This window comes from Fistularia commersonii, chromosome 30 (genome assembly GCF_037954325.1).
Source record: "Fistularia commersonii isolate RoL2024-O1a breed Wild chromosome 30, RoL_Fcom_v1.0, whole genome shotgun sequence".
NCBI lineage: Eukaryota > Metazoa > Chordata > Actinopteri > Syngnathiformes > Fistulariidae > Fistularia > Fistularia commersonii.
The window spans coordinates 2,796,797-2,811,988 of record NC_141313.1 but is presented as its reverse complement, the minus strand read 5'-3'; the positions used below and the strand labels follow the sequence as shown (position 1 = coordinate 2,811,988).

Genomic DNA, 15,192 nt, shown 5'->3' with positions numbered 1-15,192 from the left:
CTTCCCCTTCTCCTCCACCCGGCATTAGCTCGCTAGGCTGAACAAGCTGCTTGCGCTCCAGATTATCCATGTCAATGGAACAGAAAATGAGAATCAGGATTTGCAATGTATCTGACAGCACAGAGGTCACATGCCTCAAGTCGGTCTTGCGCTTACCATCTGCGGTTTGCTTCTCCTTTCCTAAATCCGCACACGGAACTCTAACGTCACGTTTCATGTATTGTGACGGATCAAGCGGAGAAAGTGTCGAATAAAATATGCAAATATGACCTTTGACCTTTTGGTTTGATCGTCTCATTCGGGGAAGGGAGCGGGGGGGGGGGGTGCGCAGAAACCTTGCACTCCTTCAGAATGCCATGCCATCCGCGGCAACACAATACCGCCGTTGTCCCTCGTCCTGTGTGACGTCGCCGCGTCGCAGAGCTGTTTGTTCAACGCCGCTATTCTTAGGGCCGAGCGCGGCGGGCTGGTTTGATTGGATTCCGCCGCGCCGCCAGCCGCTCACGTTTTGGTTCGTAGCCGCGAGACAGACAGACGGGCCGGTGAGCAAGAACGGCGTCATTGTTCCAGCGTGAATCGGGGGAAAAGGTATTAAGTTCTGGTGGAGGATCATAATGGAGCCGCAGTCACAAAGCCCGAGCTCTCGGATGTGTTCAAACACAGAATCTTTGTAAAGCAGACGCTGAAACGCCACCTGAGATCACGCTCGACAACAGAGAACGGAGTATTTCCTTACATTACTGCCACTTTGTTTAAAACTACGGAGTATAAATCCTCCATTTTTGAAATGCGACAAAAAAGCTACTGCAAAAATCAAGTGCGTAACGTGCAAAAGAGAATTCCAACCCACCCACTTCTCCACTGCAGCAAATCAGAGACGATTAAAATGTGACAAAGAAGGGAAAATGTTCCCTTTAAATGCATCACAATAAGATTGAAATCCAATGCCAAATATCATGGCAGCGGGTAAAAAAGTGCTCATTTTGTCTGTGGAGGTTCTCAGTCATCCAGGTCACGCTGAATTCAACTGAACTTGAATTTCAAGTCCGCGACAAGAAGATTCCGACAAGAACTCATAGGTTTAATGTAATAGTGCACTGTACTGTTAAATTTGAACTCTATTATTACTATTATTATGTTTTCTTCATTTGTTTTTCTTCACTTGAAGATGTTTCCCCCCTCCCTTGAACTGACGAAGCCTCTTAAATGAGGGTTGACACGTCTTCAGGTGAAAGATTTCCACAAGCACTCATTTTCCTCCCAAATTGACTTGAATTTATACCGACATGGACACCCACCCTGCGCACAAACATTGAGGAAAAGATAAAGTGTGATAATGGGAATGAAAATAAAATAAAGTTAAAAAGACATGTTTAAATTAAGATGGAAAAAAAATAAATTAAATAAATTAAATGAACAGGAAGCGGCAGAGTTTGTAGAGTCTAAACATCCGGTTTCTTTTCGGAAAAAAAAGTTTTAGAAAAAAAATATGTCTCCGATGTATTTATTTTTGCGTTAATAACAATGAAAAACATTGTTTAAAAAAAACAATAAAAAAAAAAAAAATCTTTTTCCAAATCATCTGGAATAATCTGGCGTCGGTCCGTCGGCTGCATGTAAACACGGCGGCGTCTCGAGCCATCCCTCGCACCGCGCTCTGATTGGCCGCCGCCGCCGCGCGGAGGGGGGGGAGGGGCGCGAGCCCGCGGAGGCGTTTCACAAAATCAGCCGCCACGCCGCGCGAGCCATCCATTCACTCGCGGACGCGCGCGGCGCTGCTGAACCTCCGTCTCGTGTCCACCGAGCCCGTGTATCCCTCCGCCGCTCCCGGGCGCGCGGGTGTATTCCGGCGAACTTCCCCCCTCCTCCTCCTCAATTTATCATCTTTTTCTTTTCTTTTTTTTTAAAAAAAAAAAACAACAAAAAACTCACAACCTACCTGAGTTGCGTTTCCGGTCCCCAGCTATGGACTTGCTTTGGATTGCGGGCTTCGTTGCGGGCGTCTGCGCCTGGCTCGCCTCGGCGGAGCGACACAGCGTCTACTGGAACAGCACCAACCCAAAGTGAGTGTCCGCCCGTCGGTGCCCGGATTTCCCACTTTCCCGTCGACCCGTGAACGCACCATCTCGCCGCACGCTGGGTCATTATCACCCGTATTCACACTATTCAATGTGATAGTGATGAATTTGTGCAACTGGCTGCTGTTGTTATGTAAATGCAAAGCTGGGGTGTCGGAGGGGAGGGTTGGGGGGGGGGGGGTGAACGCTCCCTCTTTCTCCGTCCCCCTGCGGGATCCGACGTGTCATAACTGCGCTATTTACCTGTAACGCTCTTTCTCAACGCCTGCAGATTATAATCCATTTCGCAACATGCGTTCCCACTTGATAGTGTGTGTGTGTGTGTGTGTGTGTGGAGGGGGGGGTATCTGTGCACGCAGGGAGTGAAGACGTGCGGGGGTTATATCCTGTGAAAGTTTGGCCTTCTTGGTGCGTTCTCCATGGCAACCACCAGGCGTAGTCCTATTTCTGCACAACATATAATCCTGCTCGTTCCTGCGTAAATCTAGTTGATGTTCATGCATGAACCCCCTTTCCTTCCCTTCCCCCCTGCTGCCTGGGATTATTACAGCTTTATGTCACCTTGTCATTGTTTACAAGATGCAATCCCACAGAGGTGTATAATCATCTCCCATGTACGAGATACATTTCTTTAAATTTCTCTGAGTCAGAGCGGATCTTGCTGAAATATCTGTTGCAATATCCTCCTCCCTCCGGCTGACCCCACCACCACCACCACAACCCCCCCTACCTCCACCTTCTCCAGGGAACGGGAGGCCAGCTCGCCTCCCTAAATCAAGAGATATCACACGGGGCTTTTGTGGCCGCCGGAGAGAGAGAGAGAGGGAGACACGGGGGTGTTCATATTTCAGGTGGTAAGACGAGTAATAATGGCGTGTGACAGAGACGGAGTGGGTAACTTGAGGCCCGCCCGGCGGGTCACGCCGCGGGGGGGGAGGACGGATGGATGGATGGCCGGGGGCGGGGAAACCGGAGCCGAGATTGTTAGGGTTAGGGGCCGTTCGGAGCGAGCGCGGGTCAATTGGAATTATGTTTGATGATTGCCGTGATTGCTCGGCGAGTAAAAGCGCAAGGGGGGTTTTGGGGGTCGGCTTACAGGCCCCAGACAAACACGCAAATACACACACCTGGGTCGGGTCGTGGTCGGGCGTCGCGGCGACGGCGTCTTCATCGCTCGCTCCCTCTGGGAAAACACAACGATAGTCACGTTTATTCACCCGCTGACGTCCAGGGTTTCCTTCACCCACCCACCCAGTGTTCTTGGAAAGACCATAATTACAATTCACTGAAAATCTGAATGACGTCCCTGATGGATTGAAAAGGCGTTTTTTTGTCGTTCTGCTGCAGAAACTACGGATCATTCCTGTACGGTAATCTGTCTCTTTGCCCCCCCCCCCGCGCCTCCACCCGGATGACTGCGCTAAATCTCTAGCCTTTGGCAACTCTTAATCCTGTATTCACAGAAAAAAAAAAAGAGTTTCTGAGATGTTTTCATTTGGTTCTTTCATTATTTCCAGCAATCTGTGCTCCCCTATGGCCCCTCGCTGGGCGCTGGGGCGCCAGCGTGTTTGTTTGTTTGTTTGTTTTCACCCGCTGACTTGATCCGCGACCGCACGCCATTGGTGAAAGATTGATCACTTTTTTTTTTCTGTGTGTTTGTGGAGGGGCCTAGCCACGTGCACACACACACACACACACCCTATACACTCCCAGCTGTCGAGGGGGGTACGGTGATATTCACTGGTCTGTTCTAGACATCGATATGTAGCACAATGTTTACTTAGAACCACAAGTGAAACACAAAATGGGTGTTTTGTTCTTACAATAACAGAATCATGTATGTGCATATATATAAATATATATAAATAGTATATTTAGTTGGCTGAGACCCGGGTATTTTGACAGGCGCGACGGGACGGGAGGGGCTCCAAACCCCGGAACGGACAAACTCAGCGTCCGCTTTTAGCTCTTCGGCCTCGACCGGCAGGTACAACAGTGGAAAAAAACCCCGTGTCGGACTCAGGAGGATTTCATCACACCACTCGTCGCTTCCCAGAAAGCCGTCCGTGCGTCCGGGCAGCCCTGAGTCCCTGCATGCCAGAGCCTACACGTGTCTTTGTGAAATGAGCGTCGGCGTAGGGGAGCCCTGCGCCGTCACCGAGAACCGGCGTGACTCACCCCGGCGGGCGCGCCGTTAACACCGTCCCCCCGGAGCGCAGCCGTAATCTGCTCATTCGCCGCTCGCTCTCACCCTTTTCCCCAGAGCAGACCAGCACCTCCACCCTGTACCTGTCTCTCCCTCGCTCCAGCACCTCACTCCCCCTCATCTTGGCCAGGTTCCCTGTTTTTCTTTTTTTTTTTTTTCTTTTTTTTTTTTTCCTCCTGCGGTTTTGAGTTTGAAGAACATTTTAACCATTTGGTGGCCCGCGGGCGTTCGGGCTTGGGGGTTTCATTTTTTTTAACCGTTGCCACGGTACATTTCTAACACAAACACAGCGTCTTCACGCCGCCTCATTTCCCCTTATCAGCCGCGTTAATTGCGTTAAACCCGCAGATGTAACTTCCAGATTTCCTTTCTCCGGGGAATAATTTGCTGCACCGAGTGTTCGGTTTTTCTCCGGCGGGGGTTATCTTAGACGGGCGGAAGATCTCCCCCTCGCCCGATACGGACACGTCGCGATCCTTCCCATACAAATTGGGGAATGGTTTTCACGGTGAGCCGCAGAAAGAGAATACTAACTGGTGTGACCGATCGGGGGGGGTCAGAGGTCGCGGAGTGATGAAGTGGCGTGGCCTCTATCAATCTGTCAGTCATCCTGTCATGGCGGTGGTCCCTGAATACGGGCCGCCACTCAGACCCCGACGCCCCCTTTTCCTCTTCGCACCACCGCGGCTTCGCCTCTGGGAAAGTCTCATTCTTCTCCATCCTGTCTTTGGGTCCCCTTCACTCCTTCACCAGCTTTTATCTCAACTTTACAAGCTGCCCCTTTTCAGTCTATTATTTCCTCACCTCCAGCTCCGGGCTCTCAGAGAGCCGGAGGAGGAGGGGGGGGAGGGTGAAGGAGGGAAGCTTTCTAAGAGGTGTGGAATTTTCATTTTTGTTCTTGGCACCCATGGCGATCAGTCACAAGGCACTTTGCCCTCCTCTTTATGCTCTTTCCCCGTAGCTCACTCCCTCAAAGCTTCCTTCCTCTGAAAAGCCACTCCGGTCTTCCCAGCAAAAAAAAAAAAAAAAAATGCGTCCTCTTCCTCCTTGTCTTCTGGTTTTTTTGTTCTTCTTCTTCTTCTTCTACTCTTTGACTGGCATCTCCACATATTTCCCTTACATACCGGGTGTTTTGCCAAAAAGCAAGAAAAGTGGAAGAGCCAGTCTGGGAACCCGGCGCCCTGAAAGGATTGCAATGGTGAAATGAGGGTACAAGTGTGTGTTTGCCGACGATGCACGTGTGTGTGTGTGTGTGTGTGTGTGTGCTCGTGCACTTTCAAGATAGCAGATAAGCTGGAGTGGTCAAATCGGTGACTGCGATTAGGAAGGGGGAGCCAAAGATAAGGGTTTTCTAAGTAATCTGACCTGCAGCTATTTTTTTTTTTTCTTTTCAGTAGAACATTCAGGTGTGTCACCTCACCTCACGATCAAGACACACAAACACACACACACACACACACACACACCTATTCCTGAGTGTTCATTGAATTCCCTAAGACCATCTCTCTCTTGCATTGTCTGCCCCTCCCCGCCGCCGCCGCCGCTATCCTTAATCTGGTCTCGCAATCTGTCTGATGAATTAAATCTGAGGGGGAGTCGGGCGACTCCCGGGAGATTGTTAGTCGGATTGAGAATGTCTCCGTGATTACTGGAGTGTGTTGACTTTTCCTATCGCCTGCAATTGCAAAGATAAATACAAAAAAAAAAAAAAAAAAAACCTGCTGTAATAACACAGTTGTGAATTGAGATCACGCTGGTGTTTTTCCTAAAAGTGTCAGCCGGGGCGGCGTTATTGAGCGCTCCAGTAAGTGAATCAGGCCAAAGGTTTTTTTATCGCACTGTCTGCGGCGCGTTTCCCTGCAGTGTCGCGCTTCCTGGCCACGTCTTTTCCAGGGGAAGAAAAAAAAAAAAAAACGGCGTATCCTGTCTGCGCCGTAAACAATACGGTTCTCACACTTCGGTCGCGCACATAAAAGTCCGGGACTTGGAGCCCGATTGAATTTCCCAGGCCTGAATGAGCGCCAGCCAGAGCGTAAGGAGATTAGCGGTGATTAATAGCGATTGTTTATAACGAGGGACGCGCCACCGTCCCGGGATCCGCCCTCCGGCCTCCACCGCGTGTCCCGCTGTCAAATCCGAGCCTTTTAAATCAGGATTTCCCTTTGCCGTCGGCGTCTCCCGGCGATCCCCGACAGACCCTCCGCCGCCCCCTTGCCCATCCTCTTGTCTCGTCCTTATCTCAGAGGCAGACTTCCCCTGCCGCCGCCCCGCTCGCCGTGCTTTCTGGCCGGGAGGAAGAGCCGCGCCGCTTGTAAACACACGTCCGATCGCGACTTTTCATTAAAGTTTGTGCGAGGAGGAGGAGGTGTGTGTGTGTGTGTGTGTGTGTGTCCTCCAGACTTGTTTGGTGACAATCTGCGTGCCCGGAGTTCGCGATCGACTGCAGAAGAATCAGGGCCAGATAACATCTCGGGGGAGAAACGCCGTCTCGGTTTGATTGCGTAAACAGAGGTCATTGTTCAGCCGGTTTTCTAGTTTTTGTTTTTCCTGTTTGTGGGCGGATTCTGTAAACACCCGCCCCCTAGAGGCGAGGCGCGGCGCTGCAGTCACGTCCAAGCGAGAGCAGCTGCGACGTTCAATCATTCCCCCGCCCGAGACAGTAAATCGTGGACGGTATTCATAATGATACGACGCCTTGTCTGCGTCCGAACGCTGGAACGGGGTGGGGGGGAAAAAGGCGGTGAGCAACTTTTATCTGGAGGAAAATCAATCCGGCAGAATCGATTTTCTTGTACGGACATTTGCCTCCTGAGAAATGTGATGTCAATGGTGACCTTTCTGTTGTGGCCCCTTTATAAGATACAAATGGCTCCGGGGACGGCGTCAGACAGTTGGAAAGAGCATACGTATTCATCTAAACCCCCCGCTCCCGCCCTCCTCTTCCTCCTCCGTCGGGATCAGCCAATTATTTCTCTGCCGTACTCGAAGCGTTTCGTCGCGGAAAGACCTCGGCTGTTTCGGCCCCGACGCGGCGGCGGGATCGCCAATGACGCGCGCTGACAAAGGTTGAGCGACGGGAGGGAGCCGATTGAGATGGATAATCACAAGTCACACAAAGAGCCACGGCGCGGAAGTCACGTCGAAGGGCCGGACGTATCCGTCTCCACGGCGACCAGACGTTGCCGCATTGTCCTCTACCGCGCAAACAGTTGGGTCAGAAAGTTGCATATTTGGAATACCTCCAGGAAGGGTTTGGCGGGGGGTGAAGTTGACATGAGGATCTGGTTTGCTTATTGAGCGGTGAAAGAAGGACAGCGAGTGGGCGGGGAGGGCTGACGGTGATTGATGAATGGATGGAGAGATAACACAAGGTTGGAGCGGCCATCTTTCATTAGCGTGCTAACAATTTTCGCCCGTGGGACGGCGGGACGCGCTCCCACGGCGTTCCCCGACCCCCAATGTGGAGGAGTAACATCTCCTCTCGGTGGGAGAAGGACCAGGGGCGGTGGCATCTCCGCCCTCGCCGGGCCTCAACCCACCCCCCAACCCCCCCCGGGCCTCGCCGTCCACCCTAAGCCCCCTGTATTAAGCAGGGTCTGGCGCTGCTGAATGGACCCCGGCTCAACCTCGGCCCCACCCAGTAATCCCGGCCCGGACCAGCCGATTAGGCGGCCGCCCGCATTCCAACCCAGCCGTCCGTGACGCCGCCTGCCTCGGCACCTTCCAGCCCCTTCGCCGCGTGTTTTTTTTTGCCAGTCCAACTCCTGCTCCGGACGTCCCGTACATACGACAAAACCCCCGCCCCCTTCGCCGACCGTCCGCGCACAAAACTCTCCGCCGCTGACTTGGCGACGGTCCGACCTTTGATCCGCGCCGCGGCCCTCTTCGCCTCAGAGGTCCGGCATTCCTCGGGGTGATAGAGTGCAGAGATGAGAGGGTGATGGACGGATGAAAGAAGGGGCTAGAGGTGGAGAAGAAAGCCAAACGGCGGTCCGGGAAGAGATTAAAGGGGAGAGATTAGACTCCCGCTCCCGAAGAGGCTCTGATAAATCAGGAATTCCTTCATCGGGGGGACGGAGGGATGGAAGAGGAGGCGGTTTGTTCTCCGCCGCGTCCAGGCCTCGCAGGCTCGCTTGACATTCCCCGGCTGCTGCGGGTGCTATCAGCGCCGCGCATCGCCGCCATTCACCGGCTGCCTTATCAGGACAGAAACATTCGCCCGGATCCCCCGGAGCTGTGCAGACGCAACAATAACTTGAAATACTCAAACACACACACACACACACACCTTAAGGTCTCGTGCTCAAACCTGCCCCCACAAATCATTCCTAATGAGAGAACGTGTCGGGCGCTAACCCGATGCGCCAAAGCTCAAGGCCTCGCGTTGTTTACATGGAGAACCCTGGGATAAACCATGTGGAGGGGCGGGGGTGGGGGAGCTCAATGAAAGAGTCGGGGGGGGGGGGTGAAAAGAAAAATCAAAGGGACACACGCTAAGGAAGTCCGTCTGCAAGAGTGAAGGTGATTTGAGCACCGCTAGCCGGACCTTTTCACACTCTGGGGGTCGGTGGGGGGGTCGTGGGGGGTCGCCCCCCCCCCCCCCCACTTTGAAGTGTGTCGCTCCAAATCGGTTAATTAAGCCGATGATGTGGAGCATTTCAATGGCGAGGTGTTAGAGGGGAACAGAAAGGCGGGCGGGATGATTAAAAGTATTAGCCGTTTATCAGAGTGTGTGTGCACATGCACTTGTGTGTATATGTGTGTGAGTGTGAGAGTGTGTGTGTGTGTGTGTGCCCCCGCCTTCCTCCAAGCTCTGAATGGGGACAGTGTATGAAACAGTAGCGCTCAGACTAACTTCAAAAGCCATTCCCAGCTCCGGCCCTTTGACCCTCCCTCCCTCGCGCTGCCTACACTTTCATGCAAACCCCCTCCCAACTTCCAAACTCTCCGCCTAAAGGGGCTGGGAAGTGGGGAGCAGGAGGGCATAATTACCCCCCCACCCCCACCTCCACCCTCACCCCAACCCCCCCCTGCAGGGCAACTTTAATACCCCCTTTTTGTGTTTTAATTGCAGCCCCTTCAACCCCCCTCGTGATGAACACATTGCAACCATACTGCATCCAGTTTGCAAGCGGGGTGAGGGGTAAGAGGCGGGGGCTTTAGCGTGTTTTCTGTATTTGCACAGCGAGGGGTAACGCTGTCAGGCAAGCGCAGACAACAGTGTTTGTTCAATAGTGTTATCGATTCCTCTGGAATCGAAAGTGGCAGGGGTAAAAAAAAAAAAAAACAACAACACTTTACCGTCAGCCCGGTAAACAGAGCGTGGCAGGCGAGCGGCAGATAAGCGCTAAGCTGTCTGGACCGTGGCAAAGTGATAATTACTGCCCCCCTCCTGCAAAAAAAAAAAAAAAAAAAACAAAACTTTGCAGGCGCGGGTTATTATCAACACTGAAGATTCATCAGTTCTGCTAAAAGGTTGCTTGTTTTCTAACGGGCCGTTGTTTGGGTGCTGCCAGCTAATCTGGCCATCAGCATTGAGGGGGATCAGTCAGGCGAGGAGGGTAAAAGGCACGGCGGGGGGGTGGAAAGGGGGCCGGGGGGGTGCAGGAGTCACGGCCCCGGGTTTGGAGCCGCGGCGTCTGTCCCTTTTTTTTTTTTTTTTTTACTAAGGGGGTACCAGGGAGACCCCTGGCAACAAACAAAAACACCAGCTAACAAGCAGCCAGGGGGCGGTTAGCGGCGGTCGTTTGTCATGCATCTGGACGCTGTCACACACACACACATATACACACACACACTGCTTTAAGGGCTCTGATTCTTTTTAACGAGAATTCTCACCGAAAATGGACTTGAGGGAAAACTGCGGCTTTTATTTTATTTTAAAAGGTAAGGAGGCTAAAGGTTTGCTTTTAGAGTCCCGGCACAGACGTCTTAAAACTCCTTAATATCTTTAGATCTGATTAAACAGCTGCCTGTTACTTAACTCGCGCCGCCTGGCCGACTCTGCTCCGAGTGTTGAAAGGCCAATTGTCCACTGGCTGGGCTTGTGTGTTCGTGCGTGCATGCGTGTGTGTGTGTGTGTGTGTGTGTGTTTAAAAAAAAACTTTACGCCCTTCAAATTTCACCTTTCCCTGGGGGGCGCTCCCGGCGAAGCAGCGCAGCCAAAGACAGTAAAATGATGCAGTTGCAGGGAAAGAGGTAGGGGTGTGTGTGTGTGTGTGTGTGTGTGTGAGTAAGCTTGCGGGTTAGAACTGTAGTTAGCTACTGCTGTAGGTTGTTGATGGATGGGAATTACTAGGAACGTGTGTGTGTGTGTGGACGGCGAGCTACTGCTTCAGCCCAGTGATAGATGAGCTGGTTGAGAGCGGAGTTTGGCGGCGGCGGTGGCGAGTGGCGAGTGGCGGGTCATGAATACCTTCAGTAACAATTTAGTGGAGATAAACTCTACTAGTAAACATTTTCAGGGGCGTTTATTGGTTTGTAAATATGTAGGTGAGGAGCGTCCGCGGCGGCTGCTCCCTGACCCGTGTCCAACCGGGCCGTAAAACTGGAAGGGAGGGATGGAACATAATCCAGGTGCTGATTCGGTTGAAATTAATTTGTCTGTGTGTGTGTGTGTGTGTGTGTGTAGCCGGGGCTGACAGGCTTAACCGACTGCTATCGGCTCTCCTTAAATACCATTCAACACCTGGGGGACATGGTATCAGCGTAATCCCGGCGCAGGTGCTAAAACAGCAGCCTCACGTTCATCCATATTTATGTGCATGTTCTCTGCAGATCACTCCTCATTGTGCTCCACACACACATCCGCGGCGTCACACACCCTCCCCTCCGCCGCCCGTTCCCTCTGATTTCCCCCGCTGCATGCTGGCGCGCAGCCGATCAATAGGCAATCATGGGGTTTTTGAGGTTTATATTTATCGCCGCTCCCGCGCCATCACCGCGGCGATCCGTCTCCCGCCGCCCGCGTAACCTCCGTCCTGTCCGCGCAGGTTCGACCGGGACGACTACACCGTGGAGGTGAGGCTCAACGACTACCTGGACATCGTGTGCCCCCACTACCCGCAGGGCGAGGTGCCCCTGCTGGACGCCGAGCGCTACGTGCTCTACATGGTGGAGCGCGAGGACTACGAGTCGTGCAAGCCCCAGTCCTACGACCAGATGCGCTGGGAGTGCGGCCACCCGTTCGCTCCTCACGCCCCGGAGAAGTTCTCCGAGAAGTTCCAGCGCTTCACCCCGTTCACCCTGGGAAAGGAGTTTCGCCAGGGAGAGAGCTACTATTATATCTGTGAGTTTCTCCTCGGTTCGCATTCGGATCGGTGTCTTCGCCCAATTAGGGACGATTAGCGAGGCGCCGATTCGCTGGCGTGAACGCGAACCGGGTCACTGGCCGGGTTCCCGTGTCCGACGCCCAAAGAACAAGCGGCGTTGTCACCCTAACCTCGGCGGTAATTAGATAAACGGCAGGACAAGACACAGTTCGCCCCGGACACAGATGGCTTCCTAAAGCTTTGTCCTGGCGTCTGTCTGCCAAGAGTGCATATGTGCTGGTGTGCATGTGTGTGTGTGTGTGTGTGCGCGCACAAAGTTGGATTAAGGGGCCAGTAGAGGATAAATGCATTAGTTAGGATGTTAACACATGTGTTGTTTTCTTACCTCCTCCCTGCAGCTAAGCCTTTACACCACCACGGACGCGAGTGCCTCAGGCTCAGGGTGGACGTGATCGCGGCCGACGGTGAGCCCCGGTTTCCCCTCCGAGCGCCTGAAAACACAGAGAGGTCACTTAATAGCAGCGGGAACGGGTGATTGACGGCGTGTTGTCTTTCCTCCCAGGCTCTCAAGAGGCCCGAGTGGCCAAAGAAGGCGCGGGCGGAGCGGGAGCAAGAGGCGGCGTCCACAACCCGTCCAACAGCCTCCCCGCAGGTACGCGACCCACCCCGCCTTTTCACGACCCCCCATTAACACCATCACGGTTGGCGCTAACATCTCCTCTCCCGTCTCCAAGGAGACGACCCGGTGGTGGGCCTGCCGAAGGTCCAGATGAGCGTGCGCACCAACTCGGCGTCGACGACGACGACGTCCCTCTCCATCCTCTCGTTACTCGTCCCGTTTTCATTACTGCTGCTGTTGCACTGAGAGGACACGAAAGCGCCGTCCTCCGTTGGCGACTACAATGAAGACAGTCCGTGGGGGTGAAACCGCGGACTCAAAAAAGACAGGTTTGGGCGCCCGGTGCTGGCCGCAGGGCCCGGCAGACGCCGCTTGTAAAGTACAGACAGACTCACTTGCACTAAATGTGCTGAGTATGCCCGACTCCCACTGTTTGGACAGGGTTTTTTTTTTTTTTTTTTCCCCCCCTGAAATTCGATCATTTCCCAGAAGGTGTGCGTGCACGCGTGGTGGACGGGATTCCCCCCCCCCCCGAGAAACATCAACAACCCCACGCAAGGAATACGAAGAGGGGCAACGAAGACGCCGCTCAATCCATTCAATCTGCATTTAAAAGTAATCCAATATGTCTATTTGAGCCAAAGACCAGTCGCCTCCCCAAACCGCCAGCGTCGTGTACGAAGCGTCTTGTTGTCCGTGTTTGAGGACCGAGCGGCGAGGACGCCCCCGGCGATTACCTCCCAAAATGTAGCATCGACGGTCACGCTGCCTCTTTTTGTTTTTTGCCCCCCACTCTTGCAAACTCCACCACGTGCTAGGATACTGTAGCGCCTCAGGGTAACGTGGACACCAACGTGCCCCGCTCCCCGCCTCCATCACCCGCCCCCGACCCCCCCTCCAGCAGTGCTGAACGCCAACACGTCAAAACACTCCTTTGCATTCTGTGAAGATAATTTATAACATTTTGCAGCTGACATTTTACTGTGTGTGTGTGTATATATATATATACATACATATATATGTAAAAATGTGTATGTGTGTATATCATGTGCACAAATTCAATGTTTACCATTGGTGATGGGGATGTGGGGGGGTGGAGGGTGTGGGGGGTTCTTCCCCCCGCCGTGTAGAATTTGTGAAAATGCGTGAGAGAACGGTGAGGATGCACGTGAACGATGGAAAAGCGATGAAGATGAAACTGTATTTCTGCCAAAAGCGAACACTGAGATACTGTGTGTGTGTGTGTGTGTGTGTGTGTGTGTGTGTGTGTGTGTCCTGAGGGTGGCTCGGGGGGGGGCCGGCTCCAACCCCACCCACCCTTCCTCCCTTCCCTGCCTGTTACAAACACGCCCCTGTTGAGGTTCAGCTGTCGGCCCCAAGAGCCGTTATCAAAGCGGCGTCGGCGACGGAGCGGCGTCCTGCCGCGTTCCCGCGCTCAAACCTCCGCAGACGATAAGACCCGGCACCAAACACACCCACCGGCGGACGGAACAACAGGGGGCAGCAATGTGTGTGTGTGTGTGTGTGTGTGTGTGTGACCGCCACTGAAGTCAGTCCTCTTTTTTTTTTGGAGTTTTTTTTTTTTTTTATATCTGAATCCTTTGTTACCCTATTTTGTACATGTGTAAGTAAGAGAAGTGTATAATATGTACATATACTATATATATATAGAAGATTCTATAAAAGGCCTGTTTGATAAATATGCTAAATGTGAACATTTCTTGCGAAATAAAAAAAAAAGGATAAATGATATTTTTGGAAAACTACATGAGGTTCTATCGGACTTATTCCTTTGGGGGAGATTTCATTTATCATTATCTATAAAGCGTGTCCTGCAATTGGGGGACAGATGGACAAGGGACGGGGGACACCCTGGTTTTTAGGACACCCTGGACCGGGTTCACCCATGACCGGAGTGACCCTGAACCGAGTCACCCTGGACCAGCACCTGTCAATCACAAGGCTGCTTTTACAGACATACAAGTGTTCATTCACAGGTCTGGACAATTTAAGGTCAAATGAACCTCTGGATTTATTAAAATGGTAAAAGAAGGACACTCAGCTGTGTCCTTTCAGAACAAGGGAAATTTTTGGAAGAACTCAAAGTGCCTCTTTAATCAATCTGGACCGAGCGTCAGTGTTGCAGACAGTTCACACACACACGCACATACATACCGATAAAAAGGGGTTTCATGCGTCATAAATGAAAACAGAAGATGTTTGTCGTCACCTTTTGGCTTAGAGAGGTTTGATCTGCTCTTCCTCAGCTCGCTCTGTAATGGCGCTCCACCCTTGTGCTACACACACACACACACACTGCTGCCGCCGCGACCCCTCACTTGTCTCACTGTGGATGACGAACCTTTGCCCCCCCCCCCACCGTCCCCAGAGGGGGTTTACTTTACAGCCATGACAGTAAAAACAGCTGTAGCACCAAACGCCCGGTGCCACCGCCTCACATCTCCCCCGTGTTTTGAAAAGGAGGGGGGGGTAAATTATGGCCGGCGGACAGGCCTCTTAACTGTCAGGCCCCTGGGAGCGGCTCCGCTGTGCAGTCCCTGGACAGGACCAGGGGGGACGGGAGGGACGGGGGGGGGCAGACAGGTCTTTTTTATTTATACGCTAGTCCAGCATTCCAGATTGAGTCCGTGCAGACGTGGAGTGCTAAAGCTCGGATGCCTGAGTGTGTGAAGGGCAGGCTGGAAATAACCGACGGGGGGGGGAGATAAAAATGGGAGAGATGGAATCAGAATGAGGGTTTTTTGTTTTATTTTTTTTAAAAAGTGTGTTTGTGCACGGCACATTTGAAGAGGACTAGGAACCGGCCTCCGCCTGTTGAGGACACGCGACTCTTCATTACGATCTGTTAAAATGTCATTTCTATCCTGCACCTCCTCCTCTCTCCTCCACTTAAGCTAAATAATCCCCAGAAACCCACCAAATAGCAATAAATAAGATTCTACTCTATTTTTATTCCTATGATATTTAATTAAAATTATCACCATATATTCTACATAT

At 52.5% G+C, this 15,192-nt stretch overlaps 1 protein-coding gene and 1 long non-coding RNA gene across 3 annotated transcripts in view; one reads left to right on the top strand and one right to left on the bottom strand.

Moving 5' to 3' along the window:
• LOC147216095 (uncharacterized) overlaps positions 1-12,048 on the bottom strand; it is a 156,401-nt gene extending 144,353 nt beyond the window's left edge. The window contains exons 1-3 of one of the 2 annotated variants that reach the window (XR_015109170.1): positions 11,941-12,048; positions 3,206-3,261; positions 1,940-2,042 (exon numbers count right to left, since the gene is read on the bottom strand). This is a non-coding gene — a long non-coding RNA (uncharacterized LOC147216095). Of the gene's footprint in view, positions 1-1,939; positions 2,043-3,205; positions 3,262-4,818; positions 4,942-11,940 lie in introns of those variants that run through there. The other variant, XR_015109171.1, reaches the window with a different exon arrangement.
• efna1a (ephrin-A1a) lies at positions 1,768-13,938 on the top strand. Its single transcript, XM_086178331.1, has 5 exons — positions 1,768-2,063; positions 11,277-11,572; positions 11,954-12,019; positions 12,118-12,207; positions 12,290-13,938. The coding sequence occupies exons 1-5, from the start codon at positions 1,966-1,968 to the stop codon at positions 12,418-12,420; spliced, it is 681 nt and encodes a 226-aa protein (XP_086034457.1). The 5' UTR covers positions 1,768-1,965; the 3' UTR covers positions 12,421-13,938.
• Positions 13,939-15,192: the final 1,254 nt, after the last annotated feature.

What these genes read in the sequence shown, in the direction of transcription:
- efna1a (XM_086178331.1), top strand. Translation starts at nt 1,966, where the DNA reads ATGGACTTGCTTTGGATTGCGGGCTTCGTTGCGGGCGTCTGCGCCTGG. An exon ending in AGAGAGCTACTATTATATCT is followed by an intron (nt 11,573 to 11,953) that starts GTGAGTTTCTCC and finishes TCCTCCCTGCAG; the next exon opens with CTAAGCCTTTACACCACCAC. An exon ending in GGACGTGATCGCGGCCGACG is followed by an intron (nt 12,020 to 12,117) that starts GTGAGCCCCGGT and finishes CTTTCCTCCCAG; the next exon opens with GCTCTCAAGAGGCCCGAGTG.